The sequence below is a fragment of the Ictidomys tridecemlineatus genome, chromosome 8 (genome assembly GCF_052094955.1).
Source record: "Ictidomys tridecemlineatus isolate mIctTri1 chromosome 8, mIctTri1.hap1, whole genome shotgun sequence".
Classification (NCBI taxonomy): Eukaryota; Metazoa; Chordata; class Mammalia; order Rodentia; family Sciuridae; genus Ictidomys; species Ictidomys tridecemlineatus.
The window spans coordinates 110,790,869-110,813,554 of record NC_135484.1 but is presented as its reverse complement, the minus strand read 5'-3'; the positions used below and the strand labels follow the sequence as shown (position 1 = coordinate 110,813,554).

Below are 22,686 nucleotides of genomic sequence, written 5' to 3'. Positions count from 1 at the left end.
CCCCACCATCTCCAGAGTGATCCACCCAAGTCATGGCTGTGACTGTGTCCCTTGCCACTGATGTGCTGGTCAAGGTCGAGCCATGACCTACAAGAGACAGTCACAGCCACAGCCTGAGCATCACCTCCTTGTCGTCCCACCTACACAACCTCCAACTTTGCTTACTTAGGCAGGAAAACATCCCAGGATCAGTGGGGGCTTGTCGGGCAGAGGGCTCAGTGGCAGAGGGATAATAACTGAGGGCATTTACGAAAGGACCCATTGCAAGGAGGTGGGTAGGGCATGGGGACCACAAGGGAACAGGCAATAACCCAAGGCTAGTGTCACCTAGCTGTCATCCCCTGCTGTCCAAGGGAGGACAGAGAATCACAGAAGTGGATCTTGCTCATACGATGGCCCACAGAAGAATCCTGTCCATGAACTGTTTATTCCTGCTCCGTGATCAGCTGCCCAGAAATTGAGAGTAGGCATTACAGTTGTGAGCAACTTGACATGGGTTGTCACATCCAAGCGCATTGACGGTATTTTCTAATGTCTGTTATATAATTCCAAAAGCATTCAGACAGGGAAGAAACAGAGCTGGTCCTTTTGGAGGAATCTGAGAAGCAGCAAATGAGAGCACAGTTCCTTAGCCTCAGCCCTCAGGACCCCCCTGGCCTGGCTAAGTCCTGGCCGGGCCTTTGCCCTCTGCACTGCAGGATGTTTGCAGCACCCTGGCCTCCAGGCCTTGCAGTCCAGAACACACCCCCAGCTCTACAAACCAAAAATGTCTCCAAGCATTACTGAATGGCCTCTTGGGTCAAAATCACCCCTCACTGAGACACAATGGCCTACAGGATTGGGGTGATGGAGTTTGCAGGGTCACTTCCTGGGGTGGGGACCAGACAAACAAGTAGCCCAACCTCCCTCTTCCAGGCCCAACCTTCTGCTGCTCTTTTCCATGGCAGAAGCCCACTGAAGGCAGAGCCCTTGGTCACAGTGGTCAGCCTTCCACCACAGCAAGGTGCAGGAGGGGAGAGTGCACTTGGGGTCAATGACATTAACTGAATAGCCAGAGGTCTCCGCCCTGTCTAGGAAAACCACATTCCTGAAACCCTGATGCATTTCCCTGCATCACATAAACTGGCGACGTCTCTGTTAGCAGAAAATATGAATTGCTATTTTAAGTTAAGTTGCTCCAACGTGTTAAATTTAATTAAGCTCACACACTCTAAAACACAATTTGAAATTGCAATACCGGCGCCTACCCGGGAAAACAAAGCAGGCCTAAATGGCTGTTTCTGAGTCAGTCTCTTCCTCTCCCTCTCTCTACCCCCCGCCCCCACTCCCTCTCTGTGTTTTTATTCATTTGGCATTTGTTCATTCAGCTGAACACTATCCAACAATCTTCAGCTGACCCCAGAAGTTTAAGAAGAATTCACAGGCAAGAGCAGCCCAGTCATCCTGCTGTTTTCTCTCAAATTTGCTTTCCTTCTTTCCCTGGCCCCCTCCTTAACCGCTGCATGGCAGGGAACTACATTTCCCATGCTCCCTTGCTCTTCCCAGGTTCCTGTGCCCTGGGTCTGCTGGGTCCAACTGGCCAGTGCAGGCTAGAGGGTGGGAAGAGGGAGAAGCTGCTGTGACACAGTCCCTCTTCCTCTTCTTTCTCCAGTGCTTTCTCCCTGATAGCCTGAGTCCCCTCTAGGAGGCTGGCTCCCTGGTTCCAGCTCCTTCCAGAGAGATCTGGATCCCTGTCCTGCTGACACCCCCTCCTTATGCTCTTCCAGCCTTGGATGGGGCGGGGCGGTCACTTCTCACCTAGGCTCATCTGTGGTGCTCCCTGTCTCCTGGGTGACCCCCAGCCACTCCATTATCCGCACAAGTTCTTGCTCCGAAGTCTCTTTGGAAAGACTCGAAGGGCTCTTTCCCCCTCTCTGACGGAATCCTGAGTGACACAGGAGGTAGCTTTGACGGGATGCCAACATCCCATTCACACCATCTTTTCCTCGTAGGTGGAGTTAGACTATCATTCCTCCACGCCAGCGGCTCACATCTTGGCACTGCCTGGTGGGACTGCACCTGGGGCATCCCTCACACGCCCCAGGTCTCCATGCACTTGGGCCGCCAGGTCCAGTGCACTAGCACAGGCACAGGTTGGTCCCCTTGCATGTGGGGGTCCCTCTCCCCAGAAAGGCCATCTCCTTCTCCACCCAGGTCCTCACCCTCTGAGGCTGATGCAGATATCATTTCTGACCCCAGCCAGAGCATGTCCCGCTGCCTCTCCTCAGCCCTCCGCGCCTTCCCCTCAGGGCCCTTCTCCCTGGTGACGGCTGGTTCATGCTGCCACCTCCTTGAGGACCAGTTTGTATCCTGTCCCTCTTTGTACCTCTGGACTCGGGGTCTGGGTTGCTCTTTGGGGGACGTGTGCTTGGTTAGGTGCTGAGGGCGGAGTCCCTTTGTGCATGGGGAGGGGCTTATTGAGACTCACTGGGGACTAGTGCTAGGCTCTCAGATACCGCTGGCCTGTGACCTTTCTGCAGAGGGTCTTCTGTGTCCTTCAGGCTCACTGCGTGGGCTCCTGAAGGCTATTCATTGATGTGCATGTATGGGTTTGGGATGCATGAGTGGAGGGTACAGGTGAGTGTGTGTGTGTGTGTGAGTGAGTGTATGGGTGAATGTGTGTGTGGAGGGGAGGTGTTTACTCCTGGATCGTTTGTAAGGGTCTGGTCCCAGGCAACATTAGCCACTGTTGGGCCCCTCTTCTATCCAGGCCTAGCCCTAGACTCCCACATTCCCTGACACTGGGAGGGGTCACCCCATGTGACCTCCCAGAGACATCTGCAAGCTGGTCCTGCTCTTTCTTAGCAGCATAGTTTACCCCCAGAATACACCTCTGGGGCCTCAGGGCCCAGGATTGGGGGTGGGAACAGGAATGGGGGGGATTCTGAGTTTCCCCCTGGGCCTCATGGTGAAGCGTAAATGACCACCAGCAGCCACCCTCCCCTCGTGGGCCCCTCTAGACTTCTTCCCCAGCCTCCCTTGCAGCTAGGGATGTCTGAGGACAGTTCATTCTGGCAAATGGAATGGGGGACACAGTGTGCCACCAGCTTTCTAAGAGCTGGAGAGCCTCCCCCACATGCTCCTTCCTTCGCCCCTGGACCTTGCGGTAACCTGGCCTTGATAAGCCCTGAGGGGAGCTGCAGACCCACCCTGAGCCTGCGCACGAGGAGGGTCTCCTGCCTGGCCTGGCACGCCACGCTGAACATCAGGAGGCCAAGAAAGACATCAAATCCTTTTTGCAGCAGCCATGAACCTCCCCCAGGAATGCAGCCCCCAAGAGAAGATAGGTGGGCGGAGTCGCTGGCCTTGTGCAGCTGTGTGTGTGTGCGTGTGGGGAGGGGCTGTATAGGGTGCTTTTGTAGGGTGCTGGTGTCTACGTAAGAAAGCAGCTCCTTCCTTCCCTGAAGTTGTCAAACACCCCTTTTATCTCCCCCAGCACCTCCCCTTTGCAGAAGCTCTGCCCCCACTCCCCTCCATCAGCCATGCGCACAGCTGCCTGCTGAGCCCAGCACTAATTTGGAGAGGACACGTCAAGCTCCTCGCGCCCCTTCCCTGGCTCGGCATCCTCATTACCAGCCCTTCATGGACCCGCGGCCTGCCAACCTCTTCAGCCGCCTTCACATCTCCGACCGCATGAAAGAGCCTCATTAAACCCAGACGAGAGGCCCTGACTTTGCAGCCTCTCCTTCCTCTGCCGAGCCCCTAAGGGGCCTGCTGGCTTCCCTGCACAAACCCAAGGCAGGAGAGGAGATTGGATGCTCTATCTGCACACCCTGCATGCGGTACTTCCTGTGAGGCTGGCACTTCCTGCAGGCAGGGTCTCATTCTGCAAACTGACTCTGATGCAGGAATGTTGCCCCACATTGCAGATGAAGAAATGGAGGCTGGGCAGGTAGGCTGCCTGCAAAGGCCTGCCAGGCCACCCAAGCAAGACCTCCCTTTGCAGTGTTACCCGCGAATCCTCCAATTCCACAGCCTCAAAGTCCAACCAGCTGTGGATTGGAAATATTTGAAGGAAAAAAAAAAACCCTGTATACAGACTCTTTTTCTCGCATCGTCTTAGGTGCTATGAATAATCTGGAGATGACTTAAGAATACAGGAGGATGTGTGTAGGTTATATGCAAATACTATGCAGTTCCATATAAGGGACCTGAACATCTGAGGATTTGGGTAACTGCAGGGGTCCTGGAACCAGTTCTCCTCAGACATTAAAGGATGACTGTACTGTTTTACTTAAATTGAACTAAGCAGAATGAGATTTTGGCAGGAAGCAAGTCTTTGAGTCAAGCCAACTGTTTGATGGCAATTATCAAAGAAGAAGACATGTTACTTTGCAGTAACAGGTAACGGTTACTGAGCATCTACCATTTGTCAAATGCCGTTCTGAGTATTTTACATTATTAATTAATTTAATTTGTATAGCAGCCTGTGAGGGAGGTGCTATTCTCATCCCCATTTTACAGAAGTGAAAATTGAGGCTCAGAGAGGTTATGAGATTTGCCCAAGTTCTTGCAGAGTTTTGTGCTCAGCCAAGATGAAAACCCAGAACCCTCGTATTTTCTCAAGCTATATGGAAAGTACATTTAATTTTATTCCCCATTTTAGAGATAGTGATTAAATGAACTTCCTGAGGTCACACAGTCAATTGGAACAGAGATGGGATCTGGTGAGGGATGATGGCGGTCTCAGGGCTTCATGCCAGTGGGAGGTCTGAGGGAAGTAAAGAGCCACGTGAATACCTGTGGGCACAGTTTTGGGGCAGAAGGAGCTGCCTGGAAAGGCCATGCAAAGGCCCTGAGACAGGAACAGTGAGGAGGTAGCATGGCTGGAACAGAGATAGAAAGGGAGGGTGGTAGGGAATGAGGTCACCAAGGCAGTGGCCAGGAACCAGGTTCTAGAAGGTTTGCAAATAAGTTTACTCTTATGTTCCACCTCTGAGGGTTTTTTGGGTGCCAGTGTTGAGAAGGATTCTGAGGTTGCATTCAAACTCTGTAGGACGGAGTGCTGTGCATCTGGAAGACCCCGGGCCCCATATTTGATGGTCCAGGGATTGGAGGAGTCAAAATTATCAGAATTACCAGTGCAAGGCGTGGAATCCCCTCTACTGGTGCCAAACGCTGGCCTTGCCTGAACACTGGCCCTGAGTGAGGACCGGAGGAGGCGCAGGGCTGCTCTTCAGAAGGGTGGAGTGTGGGGAGCCTCAGGGCCCCAAGGGTCAAGCCAGGGCCCGGGATGAGGAGCTGGCTGTGACCCTGCTCACTGCCTTTGCCCCTCCTGAGAACACGGGACCTCCCAAGTGCCCCTGCCTTGGTGGCTCCACGGCTCAGTGAGCCAAGGAGACACTTCCTTCCATCAAGCCTGAGATTCTGAGACGAAGCGCCCAGCCGAGGCCTCCAGCCTCAGGTGCATCCAGACCTTCCTTCCACAGCCCCGGGGACTGCAGGCAGAGTTAAATGTCAAACCCCTGCCTCTGGGTGTCCTCCCTTGCTCCCCTCCCTCAGCTGCATCTCCGCAGCAGTCAGAGGGATACAGTTAGAACACAGGTCAGTCCTGTCCTTCCTCTGCTTGGTGCCACCCCAGTGAAGCGCATCTCATGTCACCCAGAGTCCTCCATGGTGCACAGGTCCCAGGTGATCTGCCTCTCACCTCACGGATTCCCTCTCCAAATACTCCCCCTGCTCACTCTGTAACCTTGGCTGCTGGCGGCTCCTCAGACCCCCCCAGGGCTTCTTGCCACAGGACCTTTGCACTGGCTGTTCTCTTTGCCTGTATGCTCTTCTTCCAGGTAGCTAGATGCTCACCTACCTACCTTCTCCAAACTTCGGCTCTAATGTCTCCTCAGGGAGACCATCTCAATCACCCTATGTGAGCTTCCGCCCACCTCTACCCTGGCTCCCCCAAGCCCTCTACTCTGTTCATTTTCCTCCATTGCCCTTTGCCTACAGAGATCATCTCTCCCTCCCTGTGCTTCCTGTTTGGTGTCTGTCTTTCTCTCCTTCCACTGGAATGTCAGCTCCCTGAGGTCAGAACTTTTCCTCTTTTGTTCCTGGATTTCCCCAGGGCCTAGAACAACACATAGTAAGCCCTTGACATCCTGAGGTGTCTTAGTGTCCTCTGAATGTCCTGTTTCTGTAAAATGGGGCGTTCGTCACCTTTGCCTTACAGGGTGTCCTGAGGATTCAGTCAATTACAATTCATGAAGAACCCAGGTCAGGGTCTGGCACAGAGGAAGGTCTGCGTGAGGATGAGCCACATATAGGAGTGGGCACTGCTTCACCCCCACAACCCAGAGAGAGGCATCCCTGGTTCATCAAGCTGGAAGCTGGAGATGGACAGTGCCTGGTCCTGACTGAGCATGCAGGGAGCCATGTTGGATGTGGCACTTGCAGGGAGCCATGTTGGGTGTGGCACTTGCAGGGAGCCATCTTGAGTGTGGCGCTTGCATACTGACTGATGTGCCACTTGTTTTCAGCAGACACAAGGATAAAGCCCTGGCCACTACTGGAAATTAGGCCACAGTGATCTGAGACCCAGCAGGCTGTCTCTGCACCCATCTTCCCAGAGTAAGAGCTTACCTGGAGACAGGTGAACTGCCCCATCAGGAAGGCCCTGCCTTTGCTTCCTGGCTGGGGAACCAGGGCAGATCCTGCTGCTTGTGCCTGTGTGGCAGCTGCTGCTTCAGGGTGCTCCTTCACAGAATGGAGAAAGCCAGGAGGTTGGGGACAGGTACCAGTAATCACTACCAGGGCTCCAACCCCTGTGCCACCAGTGACCAGTTGTGTGACCTTGGGCATGTCATTTAACCTCTCTGTAAAAGGGGCAGGTGATGGAGTCCCTCCCAGAGTTGCTGTGGGCTTAGATCTGGGTTTGTCTAGGTGCAGCCCTGGGCCTCCCGGGCCCTTCTGTCCAGCACTGCCTTTGCTGGCTCTCAGCTGGCTGCTGGCTTCTTTCTAGTTCTCCTGCTCATCTCCACTCAGACCACAGGAACAAGAGGGGCCCTGACAGTCACCGGATTCCTCAGTGCCTCAACATAGGCCCCTCTGGCTGCAGCACTCTGCTCCTGCACTTCCTGGGACACACCAACTGCTGCCCCCTCCCAGTTCTGGGCAACGCCCAAGGCTCCATTCTGATGCTCAGCTCAGTGGGCTATGTTCTGAAAGCCTGCTCCTCCCCTCCTCAGGGACCACCCCTCTGTCCCTAGTGCAACCCCAGGGGTCCACCTGGAAAGCTCCTATTTCTTTTACCCCTGGCTGACTTTCTCCAGTTGTGAGGCCACGCCACCCCACTTCTCCAGAATTAGCATCCCATCCTCCCCAGCAACAGACAGGCACAGATCCCAGTGCTTCTTAGCTGCTCCCCTCCCGTCAAATGACTTGTCTTTGGACCCACTCTCCCCGTCAGATGTCACGCTTCTCAGGGCCACTCTGAATTCCCTGGGAGCTGCCATCTCTGGGTGGCCCACACCCAGCCATCGGCGAAACCCCCGGGGGCTGCTCCTGAGACTCCTTTCTCTTTCTGTGCTCTGTCGCCATGGGCTGAGCCCACCAGGACCAGCCCCCTTATCCCATGCAAGGCCTCTGTCTGTCTCTCCTTTCTCTCTGTCTGTCTTCATCCAGGTCTTCACAGATGTGGGACTTCCCTCTGGATTCATTCCTCCTCAGCCTCCACCCACACAGGGACTGGTTTAGCGTATCTTAGAGGAAAGACTGTGGACTTTGGAATCAGACAGAAACTTCTTCCAAGACCAGTCCTGCCTCTGCCTAGCTGACGCCAGATCATTTTTCCTCTCAATTTCCTCACATGTGAAATGGGATAGCAAAGCCAACCTTCTGCGAGAAATGACGGGCAGTGGGGACAAGCACACCTGTCCCTTCCCGGGGCCTTTCAGAGCCACAGCAATGATGGCTACGATGACAATAGTTGCCATTCATCTCCTGGAGGAGCTGAGAAGAGTTTGCTCAACAAGTCATCGTTTACAGAAAAACGCAGAAGATGTCAGGTCAATTACACCTCGTCACAAACAGAACAGTGGGAGCCGAAGGTTCCCCACCAGCTGTGTCCAGGATGTGCTAGGACAACCAGCTGGTGCCGAGTCAGCATCACCCAACACGGAACCGGATGGCACGATCCACCTCCACTCGCAGACCCGTGATTTCACGAGGCAACACCCAGGGGCAAAGCCAGAGCCAGCATCCTTCAGAATGCCACCACAGTGCTCTCTTCAGCACTCATAGACTAAAAACTGGAACCTTACAGAGGAGACGAGTGTGACCCCTGTGAGAGGTGACATGCACGTCTGTGAAGCTGTCACCATTTTTTGGTAAAATTCGGATACATGCTACAACCGGGATGAACCTGGAAGACATTGGGTGCAAATGGACAGATACTGTACACAAAGCACCTAGCGTGGATGCACTCAGAGAGACAGAGGGTGGGAGGGTGGCTTAGGGGCTGGTGGAGGGGGACGCGGTTGCTGTCTGAGAGTGCTCAGTCTCACACTGGGGTGATGACTCCTAGAGACGGACGGAGGCGATAGTTACACAACACGAATGAACTCAATGCCAGCAAACTGTCACTTAAAAGTGGTTAAAATAGTCCCTGCTACACGCGTACATTTTGTACCTCTCTCTCTCTCTCTCTCTCTCTCTCTCTCTCTCTCTCTCTCTATATATATATATATATATATATATATATATATATATATATAAAATGTTATCACAAAGCAAATTGTGCCGGGAAGCAGGAAAAACAGGGGTTGCTGGGAATCTGGGTGTCGCTCCAGCAAGGCTGAGGACGCTTGGTGGCCAGCAGTGCACACAGGGGCTGCTTAGTTCTGTTGCCCAGGCTGGCTGGCCCTGTCAGACCTGGGGCCACAGGCAGCATTGGAGAAGGTGCCCAGTGGGGAGAGTGGCCCCTGGCCAACTGCTTGCTCTTCTCCATAGTCATTGAGAGCTGAAGACTGGGGCAGTTTCAGCGCAGGACATGGCAGGAATCCAATGCCCAAGAGGAATTGCTGAAGATTAAAACCCAGTGACTCGCAGCACCTGGGCCTGAGTTCAAACCTTGCTCTGGCACTGACTAGCTGTGTGATCCTGGGCAGATTACCTGAGCCCTCTGCCCAGGAAGCCTACCCCTCCTTTATGGAAATACTGTGGGCATAAAACCAAGTGTCTGAAGGTCAAGTTCAAATCCACCTCCGCCATCTGCCAGCTGAGTGACCTTGGACAAAGAGATGTTTCTCTCATCTGTGAAACAGGAAGACCCACATTAGTACCTGCGCCTCAGGACTGCTGAGGAGCCCAAAGAGACGCATCCCTCCTGGGACAGGCTGCAAGTGGCAAAGCATGCACCAGTGTGAGCTGTCACTTTTATATCCCGAGGATATTTGGTATGACAGCTTGGTGGAGAAACTGGCCAGTGCTTTCTTGGGGGCTGACGCATGGCCTGCTGGTCATCTGGCTTGCAGAGCTGCTGCATCATCTGCCCGCTGCCTGGGCCCCTGGAGAAATGCCCTTTCCAGCAGTGGTCAGGTGGAGCCCACTCAGCACTTCCCTGGGCTGGTTCTGCTGATCCTCCCAGACACCACATCTGCAGCGAGCAGACAGGAGGGAGGAAAGGGAGGAGGCGTGGCTTCAGGAGGGAGACCGCCAGTGGGCAGCAGGGAGGCCACTCTATCCAGACAACTGCAGCCTCTGACAGAGTCCAAACCCAGGAGCCCAAGGAAAGGAGGACGGGGACAGAGCTGTTCCCACCTACTAGACACCTAGGTTCAGGCTGGGTACCAGAGCCTCGAGCAGTAGCTCTGTCATGAGCCCTGTGTGACCTGGGACCCTGTGTGAGTCCCTTCTCTGTACTTCCACACGCAATTCTGACATTCCAAGTTTCCACAAGAACATCACCAGAGGGGAAGGGGTGGGGGAAGGGCAGGCGGGGCACAGCCATAGAAGGACAGTGGGAAGGCAGGGACAGGTCCCTAAGCTCACATGATTTAGCACCAAAGGAACCTGGGCTCTGGGCTAAATCCTGACTCCACAGCTTCCCGCTATATCTTTACCCTGTTCCTGGATTTCCCAGAAAGCATTAGTCTTCCTTTTTTTTTTTTTCTTTTTTGATACCAGGGATTGAACCTGGCGTGCTTCACCACTGAGCCACATCCCCATCCCTTTTTATGTTTTATTTTGAGACAGAGTCTTGCTAAGTTGCTTAGGTCCTTTCCCTAAGTTGCTGCGGCTGGTTTTGAACTCATGATCCTTCTGCCTCAGCCTCCTGAGTTGCTGGGATGACAGGCAGGGGCCACCATGCCCAGTTAGTCTTCTTGTTTGTAAAAGTAGTTGCAATCATAACTGCAGTGGTGGGAACATTACAATCAAAGTATGCAGAGCACCGACATCAAAAATAGCTCCATCACCCATGTATGCATATAGCGAATGCTTTTTTCCTCTATCATCTATCAATAGATGAATCAATGGTTAACTTATCTAACTGTCCATCATTTTTACAGGCAACATTGGCATCACCACCCTCTCAGCAGGAGCCCTCTGGTGGTGAAGGCGAGCCATGCCAGATGGAGGGAGCCTTGGTCTGGTCCTGTGCTGGGGGAAGATGAGCCTCATCAGGCACCTGACTCCTTATCCAGGAGCGTGGAGGCACCCCTCCGGCTGGGAGGCACACAGTCCTAGTTTTGGTTGAGGGTAACTAAGAGCAGCAGTGTCATGACCCCATTCGCAGGCGTCTCCTATGGTATGAAGAACACAGACCAGAGCCACAGACTGTGTCCCTCGAGGATGCATGCAGGCCTGAGACCTTTTCATTTAGTCGTGGTCACGTGAGTAAATTACACATGAGAAAGTCGCAGACTTGCTTTCCATGAGGTGCTCGGTCGGTCTGAGGCCCCAGAACCTGGTGCTCTGTCCCCGTCTCCTGCTGTGGCTGGGCAGAGGGAAGGACGCTGGGGAGGAGTCGCCTTGCTCCTCTCTGGCACACTCACACCCACGCAGGAGGGTGGCAGTGAAGCCGGGTGTGGGTGGAGGAGAGCTGTGCGTATTGGCCAGTGTGTTTGTGAATGTGTGTGTGCGTGAGTGAGTGTGTGTAAGTGTGTTCACCGTTAAGTGTGGAAGCAACCCTGGGAGAGCAAGCAGAGGCAGGAAGAGGCTCTTGGTTCGGGCTGTGAGCATCTGTGAATGTGTCCCCAGGGGTGAACCCTGACACAACATCTTTCCAGGGGCCACCGTACCCTGCCCCCCACCTCCACTCTAGCCACCCTGGCCCCCTCGCAGGGTCCCGATGCTCTCCAGCCTTGGGGCTTCTCCCTGATGCTCCCCTGCCTGGGATCCCTTCCCAGAGATTCCCTCCAAGTCAATCCCCGGAGGCCACCCTATTCAATGCTGTGATCTTTCCACCACCCAAGTCCCCTGCGCCCCTCCCCTGCTGTGCCGTTTCCTTTGGCACAGCTGGTCCCCTCCCTGCACCTCCATCCTAGCGGGCTCGAGGATGATGCTGTAGCCCGGTCCTTCCAGGAAGAGGAGCCTCTCTTGTTGTCCTGCTTCCTCATGTGTCCCCAGCACTTGGAACAGAGTGTTTCCTTTATAGTGTATTTGCTTCATTTTTAACACGGGGATGATGGCAGGAGATCGCCACTTCCTAGACGGGTTTCATGAATGTGTAAGTAAAAGTGCTGAGTACGGAGCTTGGCACACAGCTCAATGGATGTGTTGGCACCACAGCTTGGGGGTGAGGGTGGGATGAGCCTCCGTGGGGAGGATCCAGCCAGGCGGGAGGATGGGGTGGTGCTTAGGAAACACCCCTCCTCATTTCCCACCCCACCCCACAATTCTTAGGAAAGAAACTCCCCGAATTCCCCAATTAATGGAACACATAGTTTTGGGCCCCCTTTGGGTTAGGAGGTGTGTTATCAGGCAACTTGTCACCTATTTTGTTTTGTAAGTCAAGGTAAGAAGCAAGCACACCTTCCCAGCCCTGGGCTGCGCCACCCTGGGTCCTCTGGGTGGTTAATGGAACATGACGGACAGCAACGTGGTCACGGAGCAGCTTGGACCCTGCAGGACCTGGAGCTCTGGCTGGGAGCAGGAGACTGGGTCCTCCTCCCAGTTCTGTACCCCAATCAGTGCTCTCCTCCTCTGGAGCTCAGCTCTCCCTAGTGTGGTGAGGGGTCGGAGTCAGACCATCTCTCAGGTAACTTCCTGAGACTCATCCATCTAAAAATGTCCACGGAGTACCTGTCACATGATAGGTGGAGCTGTCCTGGGCCCTTGGGTACAGCAATGACCACAACCAAAATCCTGGCCTTAGGGGGCTGGAGATCTGGGAAGGTGGAGGGAAACGGGGCACGCTGCCATCTTTCTTTGTGGGTAACTCATTCAGTTAGAATTGGGATGTGCCAGGGACAAATGAAGAGGTGTTTCAGCAGGTTAAGAGAGAGGAAGTGTCAGTGAGGGGGACAGGCTGAGCCCCACCTGGGTGTCAGGCTAAGTGGGACGGGAAGGTGACATTGGAGGTGAGGGACTCCTTACATTCTAGAGGTCTGTGAATCTCACTGACTCTCAGGACTGCTATAATCCAGAGTGAGTACCATCTGGGGTCCCCCGGAGCCCCCACATCTTCTCTCCCTCCACCTGTGTGCATGCGGATGCCTGGTGGCCCAGCGGGTGACAGGGTGGAAGACAGATCGGGCGAGTTCCCCAGAGTGGTGAGTGATTTACCACCGTCTTTACTCACACTCCTGTATTTCAGGCTCCCGTGGCTCTGATGGAATAAATATGACCTTTTATTCTTCACTTTGCTTAAGACTCAAGGTCAACAGCCCAGCTGTGATCTATGGGCTGCTTCCTCCATTGGGCGTCCTCTGGCGGGGAGCCCCATGGCTGTCAGAGATTCATGGTGCCATCCTCCAGCCCCGAACGCCCTCGGGAGCTCTGGGGGATGCTGGCGCCTGCGGGGCAAAGGCCAAACCATAAATCTCCTCCCTCTCTCCCAGGCCCGCCCCATCACTGGGGTGGACCACGACCCGATTCATCTCAGCCTGGGGAAGGCGGTAACGGGGAGGGGCAGCCATGGTCCAAATGGCGCATTATAAATGAGAACTCTCAAGGGCATGGCCAAGCCAGGCATGGTGGCCCACGCCTGTCATCCAGAGGCTCAGGAGGTGGAGGCAGGGGAATCGTTTGGAGTTCAAAGCCAGCCTCAGCAACTTCGAGAGACTCTGTCTCAAAATAAAATATTTTAAAAAGAGGCAGGGGTTGTAGCTCAGTAGTGAAGCGCCCCTGGGTTCATTTAAAAAAAAAAAAATCCAGAGGAATCAGATGGTTCCTCCAGGCTCTCTATGCACTCTGGACCTCCTGTTTCCAATCCAAGACTTTATCAGGCATCACCAGCACTGCCTGGATGTTCTTCCACTTGTCTAACTTAGAATCTTCCTGAAGCACCCACTTCTGTCATATGACAGCGCTGGCTTCATGAAAGAAGGTTCGATTCGTGAGTAATTGCTAGGGAGTTTTTAAATTAAAGAGACAAGACTCTTACTACCTTTAATACCAGCTCCGGGACGGCTTCTCCTAGCTCCCGCCTCCAGCCACCTAATGCGGTGGCGAGGTTTACAAAGAGACTAGAGAGAGAGAACACACCAGGGAGTGAGCTTTTATTGGGGAACAAAAAATTCAAGGGAAAATCCCATCCAATGAAGGTTAAAGGGGGCAGCATCCCAAGGTCAGGGGTGACGACTGGGTATTCGGGGCAGTGGCCAGACACGCCTCTGCACAGATAAGCCCTCTGACCTGGGAAAGGGTGGGGAATAGCTCTGACACAGCTGTGTCTAAGCGCCTCTCACCCAGCCAGGGAGGCAACTCAAATCACGTGCAAGGATGGCCACCCACAACCCACCTGTCTCCGTATCTGTGGATGGATGGGGTGGGTTGGTCTGGTGCATGCATCACTTGTTTCCTCATGGTGACTCTGAGTGACAAAAGGCTGATGATTTGGAGGTTGTTAGTAGAGAAGGCGACAGTGTGAAAGGAAACGGAGTCGCTGGTTTCTAGTTTAAACACATCACCTGTGACCCCAAGACAACTTATTCCTCACCATCCTCTCATGATCTGGAAGGAAGAGGAGTGGCCAGGTGCTCCTTAGAGCATGATAGGCCTGGATTCAAATTCTGAACCTGCCACTTCCTGGCTGGGCAGCTTGCTTTCCCACTCTGGTCCCAGAGAGTCCAACCAGTAAAGCAGGCGTATTAGCTACTCCCGGGTGGCTGTGAAGGTGCTCGGGCAGTGGGAGGACCCAGCAGGCACTCAGACGGGTGCTGGAGGCTGCCGCCAAGGCCTGGAGCCAGCTGGCCTGGGTGTGAATCCCAGCTGAGACCTTGCAAAACTTCTTAACCAAATTGTGCCCCGGAAAATTGTGCTTTCTGCAAAGTGAAGTTGATCTCAGGGCCCTTCTTGGTTGGGATGTTGAACAAACTAAAGGAGCCCATCAGCGGCGGCTGCTAGGAAGTCCCCGGTGCTAACAGCTCTTGGGACAGCTGGCCGTTATCCTCGTCATCACTGAGGAGAAACCACCCACGTTTACTTGGCACTTGTTGGTAAACTGATGTGACTTCATTTTTGAGAAACCAGCCTCTACCTCAGGGCAAAGCCTGTCCAAGGAAGGGGGCGTGATTCTTGTCCTTGGAAAGACCCACAGAGCACTCCTAGGCACATACCCACCCTGCTGAGGTGTTTATCTACAAATAACAGGAGAGATCTGCAGCGCCAGGTGTCCCTGACTCAGTCAGGCTAGGTGAGGACCCATAGCAGCCCCCTAGCAGCCACCAATCAGCATGAGACAGGGAAATACCTGGGATGCCAGATGACCCTCCCAGTAGTTTATGGTGGTTGATAACATGTTGGGAAACCATGTAGTTCAGCACGTACACCCCTCATGGCTTAAACCAATGGTTCAAACGAATCCCCCTCTTGTACTAACCAATACCCCTACCCAACTTGTTCCCACCAGTGAATGTGCTAATCATGTTTTAGAGTTGTTATTTGATTTTCCCGCGGTGTGTGATGATTTGCTAAGAGATGCTATGATGTATGTGAAGTCCCTGCCTTCCCCAAAGAGTGTATAAAAACTGCTGCAAACCCTGGGCTCAGGGCCTCTCAGTGTCACCAGTTGCTGTGTGCGTGGAGGACCGAGCTAGCTCACAATAAACACCTCTTTGCTGCTTACATCAATCTTGGTCTCTGGTGGTCTTTTGGGGGTCCCCATCTCGAGCATATCATTGTGATCTACTTTCCATCCCTCAGTCTCTGGATTTAATCCATGTACTTCCACTCAAAGATGCACAATCTAGAAACATGCAGAAGTGAGAAGAGTGCAACTTTTAATGTTTTATTGAAGATCAAAAGTCAACATCGGGCCTGAGCTAGAGGCCCTGGGTCCCCAGGACGGTTTGCTGTGACATCCGGACACTGACTTCCCCTATGCACCCCACCATGGAACTGCCACGGGTCCGGGCCACTTCATCTTGGAAACAGCCTAAGGAGGAGGGGTCAGGAGGGCCCAAAGCAATGCGAGGGGCGTGGTCTCATGGGCGTGGCCTCTCAAGGACCGCCCAGGACGGGGCGGGGCTGCCTGCGCCCGCTTAGCCCTGGCCAGGCTGCGGGCAGCGTCCACCCACGGCTGACCCCGGGTCTGCAGAGTCGTCACAGACCGGTCCACAATGGAGGTGAGGCCCCAGGAGACAGACCTCAGGCACACACAGCCCAGAGAGGAACACACTGGCGCCCCGACCTGCTGCACAGGGGTCCCTCCTCCTGAAACCCTTCCCTGACTCCCGGGGCTGGGCCAGTCCCCAGCACCTGCTGTCACAGGCTCAGCACTCCCCAGGGCCCTAACTCCTGAGGTGCCCGCGGCCCAGGTTTCTATTTACTGTCTGTCTCCCTGGGGAACCCATCTGCTGGAGGGTGGGAAGGCCCTAAAGGCCCTGAGGGCCCTGTGTCCCCATGCTTGGGGCCCAGACCTGACTTCATAAGCCTAAAGGTAAAGGGCAAGGTGGAGGGCAGCAGGCGGAGAGGTTAATCTGAATCAGTCGGCACTGGGTGGACCTGGACAATCATGGACATATTACAGAAGAATTACTTTAATTATTTCTGCTGAGGACAGAGGTAGGATCTCAGGACAGGAGGCCAGGGGATGGATTTGGGGGCTATACTAAGGAGGGCTCAGAAGTCCTTGGCACTGAATAGGGGTGGGGCCTTGGGGGAAATGTGGGGTAGTTTTTGTCCCTGGAAGTTACTCCACATAGGCCCAGTCAGCATCCCCAGAGGGTAGCGGGGTGAGGGGTGACAGGTGGCAGAAGTGTGGGCAACTAGGACTCACACAGGGAGGGCTGGTCTGGGTGACCTTGAACTGGCCCTTTCTCATTGGGAATTTCTCAGCTTGTGAATGCAGCAAGAAGGAGGCCCATTTTAAAGACAGAAGACCTGAGTCCAGGATAGTTGGGATGAGCTGGCAGCCGGGCTGATCCAAGGACCTTGGCTTTATGGCTCCTCTTCCCAAACTGTCTATAGCTCTCTCAGTATGCCCAACCTGGGGAACTAGGCTTGAGGTCTCTTGTCACCTCTTCTGGCCTCTTCCCTCCTGCTGCTGCCAGAGTTTCCACTGTGTCCTCCAATAGAGTCAGCACCCCCTGTTGGCCCAACTCAGAGGAAGCCACCTCTGCGTCTCCCAGGTTTCTGTACATTTTACATGCAAAGAAATGCACCTCTAATGGTGGAATTTCAGTCCCTTTGATCCATGAAAAAGTCTATTTTGGACGGGCTCCTGTTCCTGGCCCACTCCAGGTAGGGTGTCGGGAAATAGGATTGAGCCTGAACAGGGACACTAGGGGTGGTGGACCCAGCCTGACCCAGTGGCCACAAGCCAGAGACATCCTGCAGCCCCCGCCCCGAGGAACAGACTAATAATTACTAGCCACGCCAACCTGCGAATTTTCAAAGCCCCCCCTTTCCACTCAGACCTGCTTCCCAGTGACACTCAAAGCCAGGGACAGAGAGCAGAGCAGCCCTGGGGAGCAGCCAGTGGCTCACACACGGTGGCATTTTGACAGGTGTTAAAAATATCTTTCTGGAGTTTAGTGCCAGCTGCCACCAAAGCATCTCAGCTTCCAGGATCCTGTCCTGTGCCGAGTCCTGTCCTCGGCAGCACCCCTGCCTGTCCTTCCACAGGGAAGCACAGAACCCCAAGTCCCTGGCCACCTTCTAACCTGCAACTGCCACCCTCATCCCGTGGCCAGATGCCGGCACCTGCGCACCTAGGAGCCACTAGAGAAGGTGACTTAGGATCAGAAGCGCCGCGCACATGCCGAATGAGCTAATTAAACAAGAACACAAATAATGACTTCCCGTCAGGGTAAGAGGACGCGGGTAGTGAGGGACGGGGTGTGATGGCTGAGGAGCTGGGACAGTGGCCTCGTGGGACGCTCTGTCCTGCTCAGGGAGGGCACAAATTCCTTTTCTCCACGAGGATGGTGAGCTGGGCCTCATCCAGGTCCCAGACCCAAGGATTCTGCCAGAAAAACCACTGCAACACGCTGCTGAGCTCATCCGGAAGGACACCCAGGTCCCGCTGCCCATCTTATAGATGTGGACATGGAGGAGCAGAAGGGTCTAGAGACACAGCTCTCAGCAGGTCCCCTAGCTCCATCCTTTGGCTACAATGTATTCTCCCTAAAGCAGCTAGAATTTTCTTTCTCAGTCACATGATGCCTATTTCCTGCTTTCAACCTCTCAATGGCTCTTACCTTTTGCAGGATACAATTCAAGGCCTTACCCATGTGGCCCATGTGGCTCTGTCTGCTGAAGCCCCGCCTGGACCTCACCTCACCCCCTGCCACTTCCCCCTCAGAGGCACCAAAGTCCTTACTGCCTGTGCAACAGTGTGAGTGCAACCGTGTGAGTGCAACCTGCCCCAGGGCCTTTGCACCAGCTGCCTCCCCTGCCTGGCCTATTCTCTCACTCCACTCAGGTCTCTACTCCAATGTCACTCCTCAGCAGGACTATCCCTGACCACCTGTATAAAATAGTAGCCCCAGCCTCTGTCTCCTGGTGCACATTTTTAATCCCATCTCTCTCTCCCCCATAAGAATGGTAGATCCTTGAAGGCAAGGACTTTGCCTATCTGAGTCTGGATTGGACTCTCAATACAGATTTGTTGATTGAATAAGTGAATATTGAAATCAATGAATATCAGTGCCCAATCCAGGGTTTTCCTAAGCACACGCCATTTATCCCCTCAGAACTAGGCCATGGCTCCTTGCTGCCAACATGAGCAAGCCCAAAGTCACATCTCCTCCCTGGGGCTGAGTTCTAGTCCACCAAATGACAAATAACGGGTCCCACCTCCCAGGAGAGTAGTGAGTACCAGGTACAAGAACACACAGGAAATGTGGCAGGAGCTCGGGAACACGGCAGCCGTGGGTGACAAGCAAGGCCTGCCGTCTGCCCTCTTCCAGCCTCCCTGCACAAACCTCCTGTTATCTCACCAGACCCAGGGTTCTCAAAGTGTTGGTCCCCAGACCAGCAGGACAGTGGCAGCCCCGCTGAGAGACCGTGTTCCAAATGCAGGTTTCCAGAGACCCCTCCAGGCTGGCTGGATCAGGGGCGGGTCCTGCGTTGTGTTGACAAGCCCGAGGGCTGATTCTGACACTTGGTGGGGTTTGAAAGCCAGACAGAGCCAGCCTGTCCACCCAGGACGTCAGGAGTGCTCTACTGAGTGATTGGCCCTGTTTCTTCACTTGCATGATATAACCATGGCCTCCTCCTGGCCTGGGGGTGGGGTGGGGAATGCCTGCCCTGCCCCTCGCCCTGAGTTCTGCCAGGGAACTTGCCTCGGCTAACATAGGATCTAGCAGATGTGACCCCAGCAGCCTGACACTTGCCCCTGCCACTGGCTTGCCCACAGGGACACACCCTGTTCTCCTCTCACCATGAGAAAAATATACGCAGATGACACCTGTCCTCCCCTGGGACTCCAGAACAAGCCACGGTGAGGAGATCCCCACCTGGAACTGAGAGCCACGCGCGGCCCAGCCCGCAGAGACCAGTTCAACCCAAATCAACCTCAGAGCCACGGACAAGGAAGTCGAATGTTAGCAGCTGCAGCCACTAGATACTGAGATGGCTTTGCTGGGTGACATTCCCGCAGCCGCAGCAGCAGCAGCTGACCCACACACCTACCCTCGGGCCTCGTGGTCCCCCTCGGTCTCTTTCTTCACTGACTCCATCTGAAAAGCGACACCTTCCCTTCTTCTCCGAACCCCACCTGTACCGCAGGGTGCCGCTTCTACTCCGTAGAGTCTCAGAGGTCCCCCGATATGGCCCTGCAGGCCCAGGACAGGAGGTGCTTCAGCAAGCTCCTGAGAAAGCTCTAGAGGACAAATTTCTCCAGGCAGTGCATTTCCGGGCTGACCCTTGAAGAGGCGGATTACTCAGGGGAAAGGCTCTTTAAGGTACCATCACGAACTCCCGACCTGGTTAGAGGCTCCGGGTGTCATAGCTCTAGGTGACGCTGGGCTTCCTGACACCTGACTTCTTTACCGGGCACTAGGAGTTGGTCCAGATCAGAACCCACAGCCTCCACCCCGCCGCCTCAGAACAAGTGGGGAGCCACATGTGGAGCCCACGCCGGTTAGAAAGAACCCTTCTCTGAATAATCAGGGGGCCTCTTCATCCTGACGATGTGCCTCTGTGACCCGCCTTTGGCCTGGCTTGGCGCATCCCACAACGCTCTTGGCACTCCTCCCATTCGCTCCCCCATATCTGAAGATGATGGGCATCCCTTTGACGTCTGACCCCGAGCCCTCTGTCACCCACAGGGTGCCCACTCTCACCCCCACACACGTACCAGGCCGCAGAAAAGCCAACTCAGCATCCCAGAGAGGAGGCCCAGATCACCCGCCTCCCGAGCCCGGCCTCAGCTCCCCAGACCGGCTGCTGGTCTCAGGGAGTGTGTGGGCAGGTGGAGAGGGACATTAGTGACAGGGCCCTGTGCCACCTGCCACGCACCCTCCCTCTCCTCATTTCCCAGCACAAGACTGACTTTCACTGGAAGGAGGAGGCGTTCATGGGTCTGATCAGATGCTTCCCTCGCTCGGCCCCCACGGCAGACTGGGGGACTCCGAGCAGAGTCAGGGGGCGGGGCTTCCGGGGCATTACAGGGCTGACACATCCTGGAGACTGGGCCTTACTTTGAGTTCCCAGGAGGTGGACAAAATTGGGTAGCAGTAGTTTATTCGGGAGGTGGACTCAGAAGCCCTGGTGAAGGGATCAGAAGGGATCAACACAGGCGGTCTTTTAGGCAGGTTTCTACCATGGACCCCACAGGCCTAGAGCATGCCCCACGGCTGTCCTCTCTTCTCCCCGGAGCGTGAGGAAGCTGGGGATCCATCCCCTGTTGTCTCTGTAATAGGCAGGGGGCTGCACCTGGGGACCCCAGCTCTGTCATGGCCAGGCACTGCAGAGAAAGCCCCGGGCACAGGCCGGTGAGCCCTGCCTCTGTTCTCCGGGGCCAGGGAGCTCCCAGAGCATCCTGGGAACACCCCCCCCCCCAGCTGCTTTTGCTTGGTGTTTATTCATTATCAACACAGGTCAGTTGTACAAATGAAGGGCTTCCGGGTGGCATTTTCATACCTGTGTATAGCAAGCTTAGAGCATGCACCCCTCCTATCTACTGTTTTCCCTGTTTCCTGACCCCTTTCCAGACCCTAATTGTCCCTCTTCTACTTTCAGCTCATTTTTTTTTTTTAAAGTTTCCATGTATGAGAGAAGACGTGATATTGGTCCACCCGTGTCTGGCTTATTCTGCTTGACGTGATGTCCTCCAGGGCCATCATGCAAATGGCAGGATTTCATTCTTTATGGCTGGATGGAACCCCACTGTGCATACAGAATGTATTTTCTGTCTCCCTGCATCTGTGGATGGGCTCCAGGCTGATTCTATGACTGGCCATTGTGAACAGAGCCTCTACCTGTGCTGGCTTGAGGAATGCCACACTGGAGCACCACAGTTCTAGTCGTAGCTTTCGAGGAAGCTCCATGCCGTTGTCCTCCATAGTGGTCACACTGATTTCCATTGGACGTGGGCTTCTTCCACAGGACAGAAACAAACCCTGGGTCTGGATGAGCTGCTGTCAACAGATCTCTGCCACTAGAAGTGCTTCCCACGCTTTGAAGATGTCCTCTTTCACGTCTATCATCTCCTTCCAATTCTACAAGCATTTGGGGAGGTAGCAGGATGGTTGTTTTCATCACCATTCCACAGGTGAGAAGCTTGAGGCTCAGACAAGGGAAGTCAGGGATTCCACATCCCTATCTTCAGAGAAGGAGCTCTTTTGAGAGTAAACAGGGAAAGACATGCAGAGAGATCAGTCACCTCTGAACTCTTGCCCTGAAGGTTTTTGAATCTGAGTGGTGTCACCTTCTTGAGCAGAGAGGGACCTGATGAAGGGCCAACGATAGGATTTAAGGCACTCTCAGAAGGCACCCTGGTACGGTCTCCCCTGTGCATGAGCCCGAAGTGGGTTTTGAAATTCCACCATTAGAGATTCACTCCTTTGGGTTTTACAGAGCTGCAAACTGAATTGCAAATACTTCTAAAAGGTGCACCTTAGACCTCGAGCCCTTACAACAGCTCTCTCTTCATATTCTTTTCCAGGTTTACAGCTCTCTAGGTTTTGAAAAATGGAGAGCCAAGAGGCATCCTGGCCAACAGAGACAAGAAGCACCCAAGCAGGGAAAGTAAAGGCTCCTCACCACAGTGAGCACTTACTGGTACCAGTGCGTCCCAGTTGACCGTGATTTCATTCCAGGACACCTCGTCCTGTGGAATAGACATAAAGGAGTCATCCCATTTACAGATGAAAAAATGAAGACTGAGAGCAGAGAAGAGATTTGCGTACGGTCTCAGGACTCGTAAACGATGGCGCTGAGGTGCAAGCAAAGGTCATGGAGCCACGGAAGGGTTAGCTGTCTCCCTATCTTCTCTGGATTACTAAGGGTGCCTTGTGCAAAATTTCCCAGATTCCCTTGTAGATATGTGCACATGGGCACCACTGAAGTGTGAACAGAAGGAATTGGGTGGGGCTTCTGAAAAATCTCTCACTTTGTCCTCTTGCTTTTCTTTTTGTTCATTTTTCCTGCTGCATAAAAGAGCACTGTGATAGCTAGAGCTGCAGCAGCTCTTATGTGCTATGAGGAGACCTTAAAGACAGAAACTGTGTGCAGAGGAAGGCAGGGGAGAAAGATAGAAAGATCTGGGCACTCTCTTCCACTGAACTTCTCTTAACAGAGGGGCACATTACTGTGGATGTCAGCCAGGTGGGAGGGCCTTGTTGCCCTTCCTCTGGGGTCCTTCTTCTCACATCCAGGTTAAATTCACTTTCTGTTCACCCACTTTTTCTGTGAGACCTCCAGCAACTTTGCCACTTCTCAATGGCTCACCATTGAAATGAGGTATGGGCTGCTGCTCTTCATCTTGTCCCTAATACCTACCAGGTGGTCCCAGCGGCTGCTTCTCAGTGGAATTGAGGTTCTCACTGCCACCCGTGTCTCTGCTTTGGCCAACATTGCTGGGATTTGGAAATGGTGCAGACT

The 22,686-nt window shown here is 54.0% G+C and overlaps 1 protein-coding gene across 4 annotated transcripts in view; it reads right to left on the bottom strand.

Annotated features, from left to right (window-relative positions):
- The window catches only part of Lrfn2 (leucine rich repeat and fibronectin type III domain containing 2), a 193,886-nt gene that overhangs the window by 35,910 nt on the left and 135,290 nt on the right, over nt 1-22,686 (bottom strand). The window contains exon 3 of one of the 4 annotated variants that reach the window (XM_078020065.1): nt 1-22,686. This exon is cut by the window's left edge and continues 3,535 nt beyond it. The exons of the other annotated variants lie outside the window; for them this stretch is intronic. Within the exon in view, the coding sequence (XP_077876191.1) occupies nt 22,626-22,686 (61 nt within the window). The 3' untranslated portion in view covers nt 1-22,625. 4 annotated transcript variants of the gene reach the window in all.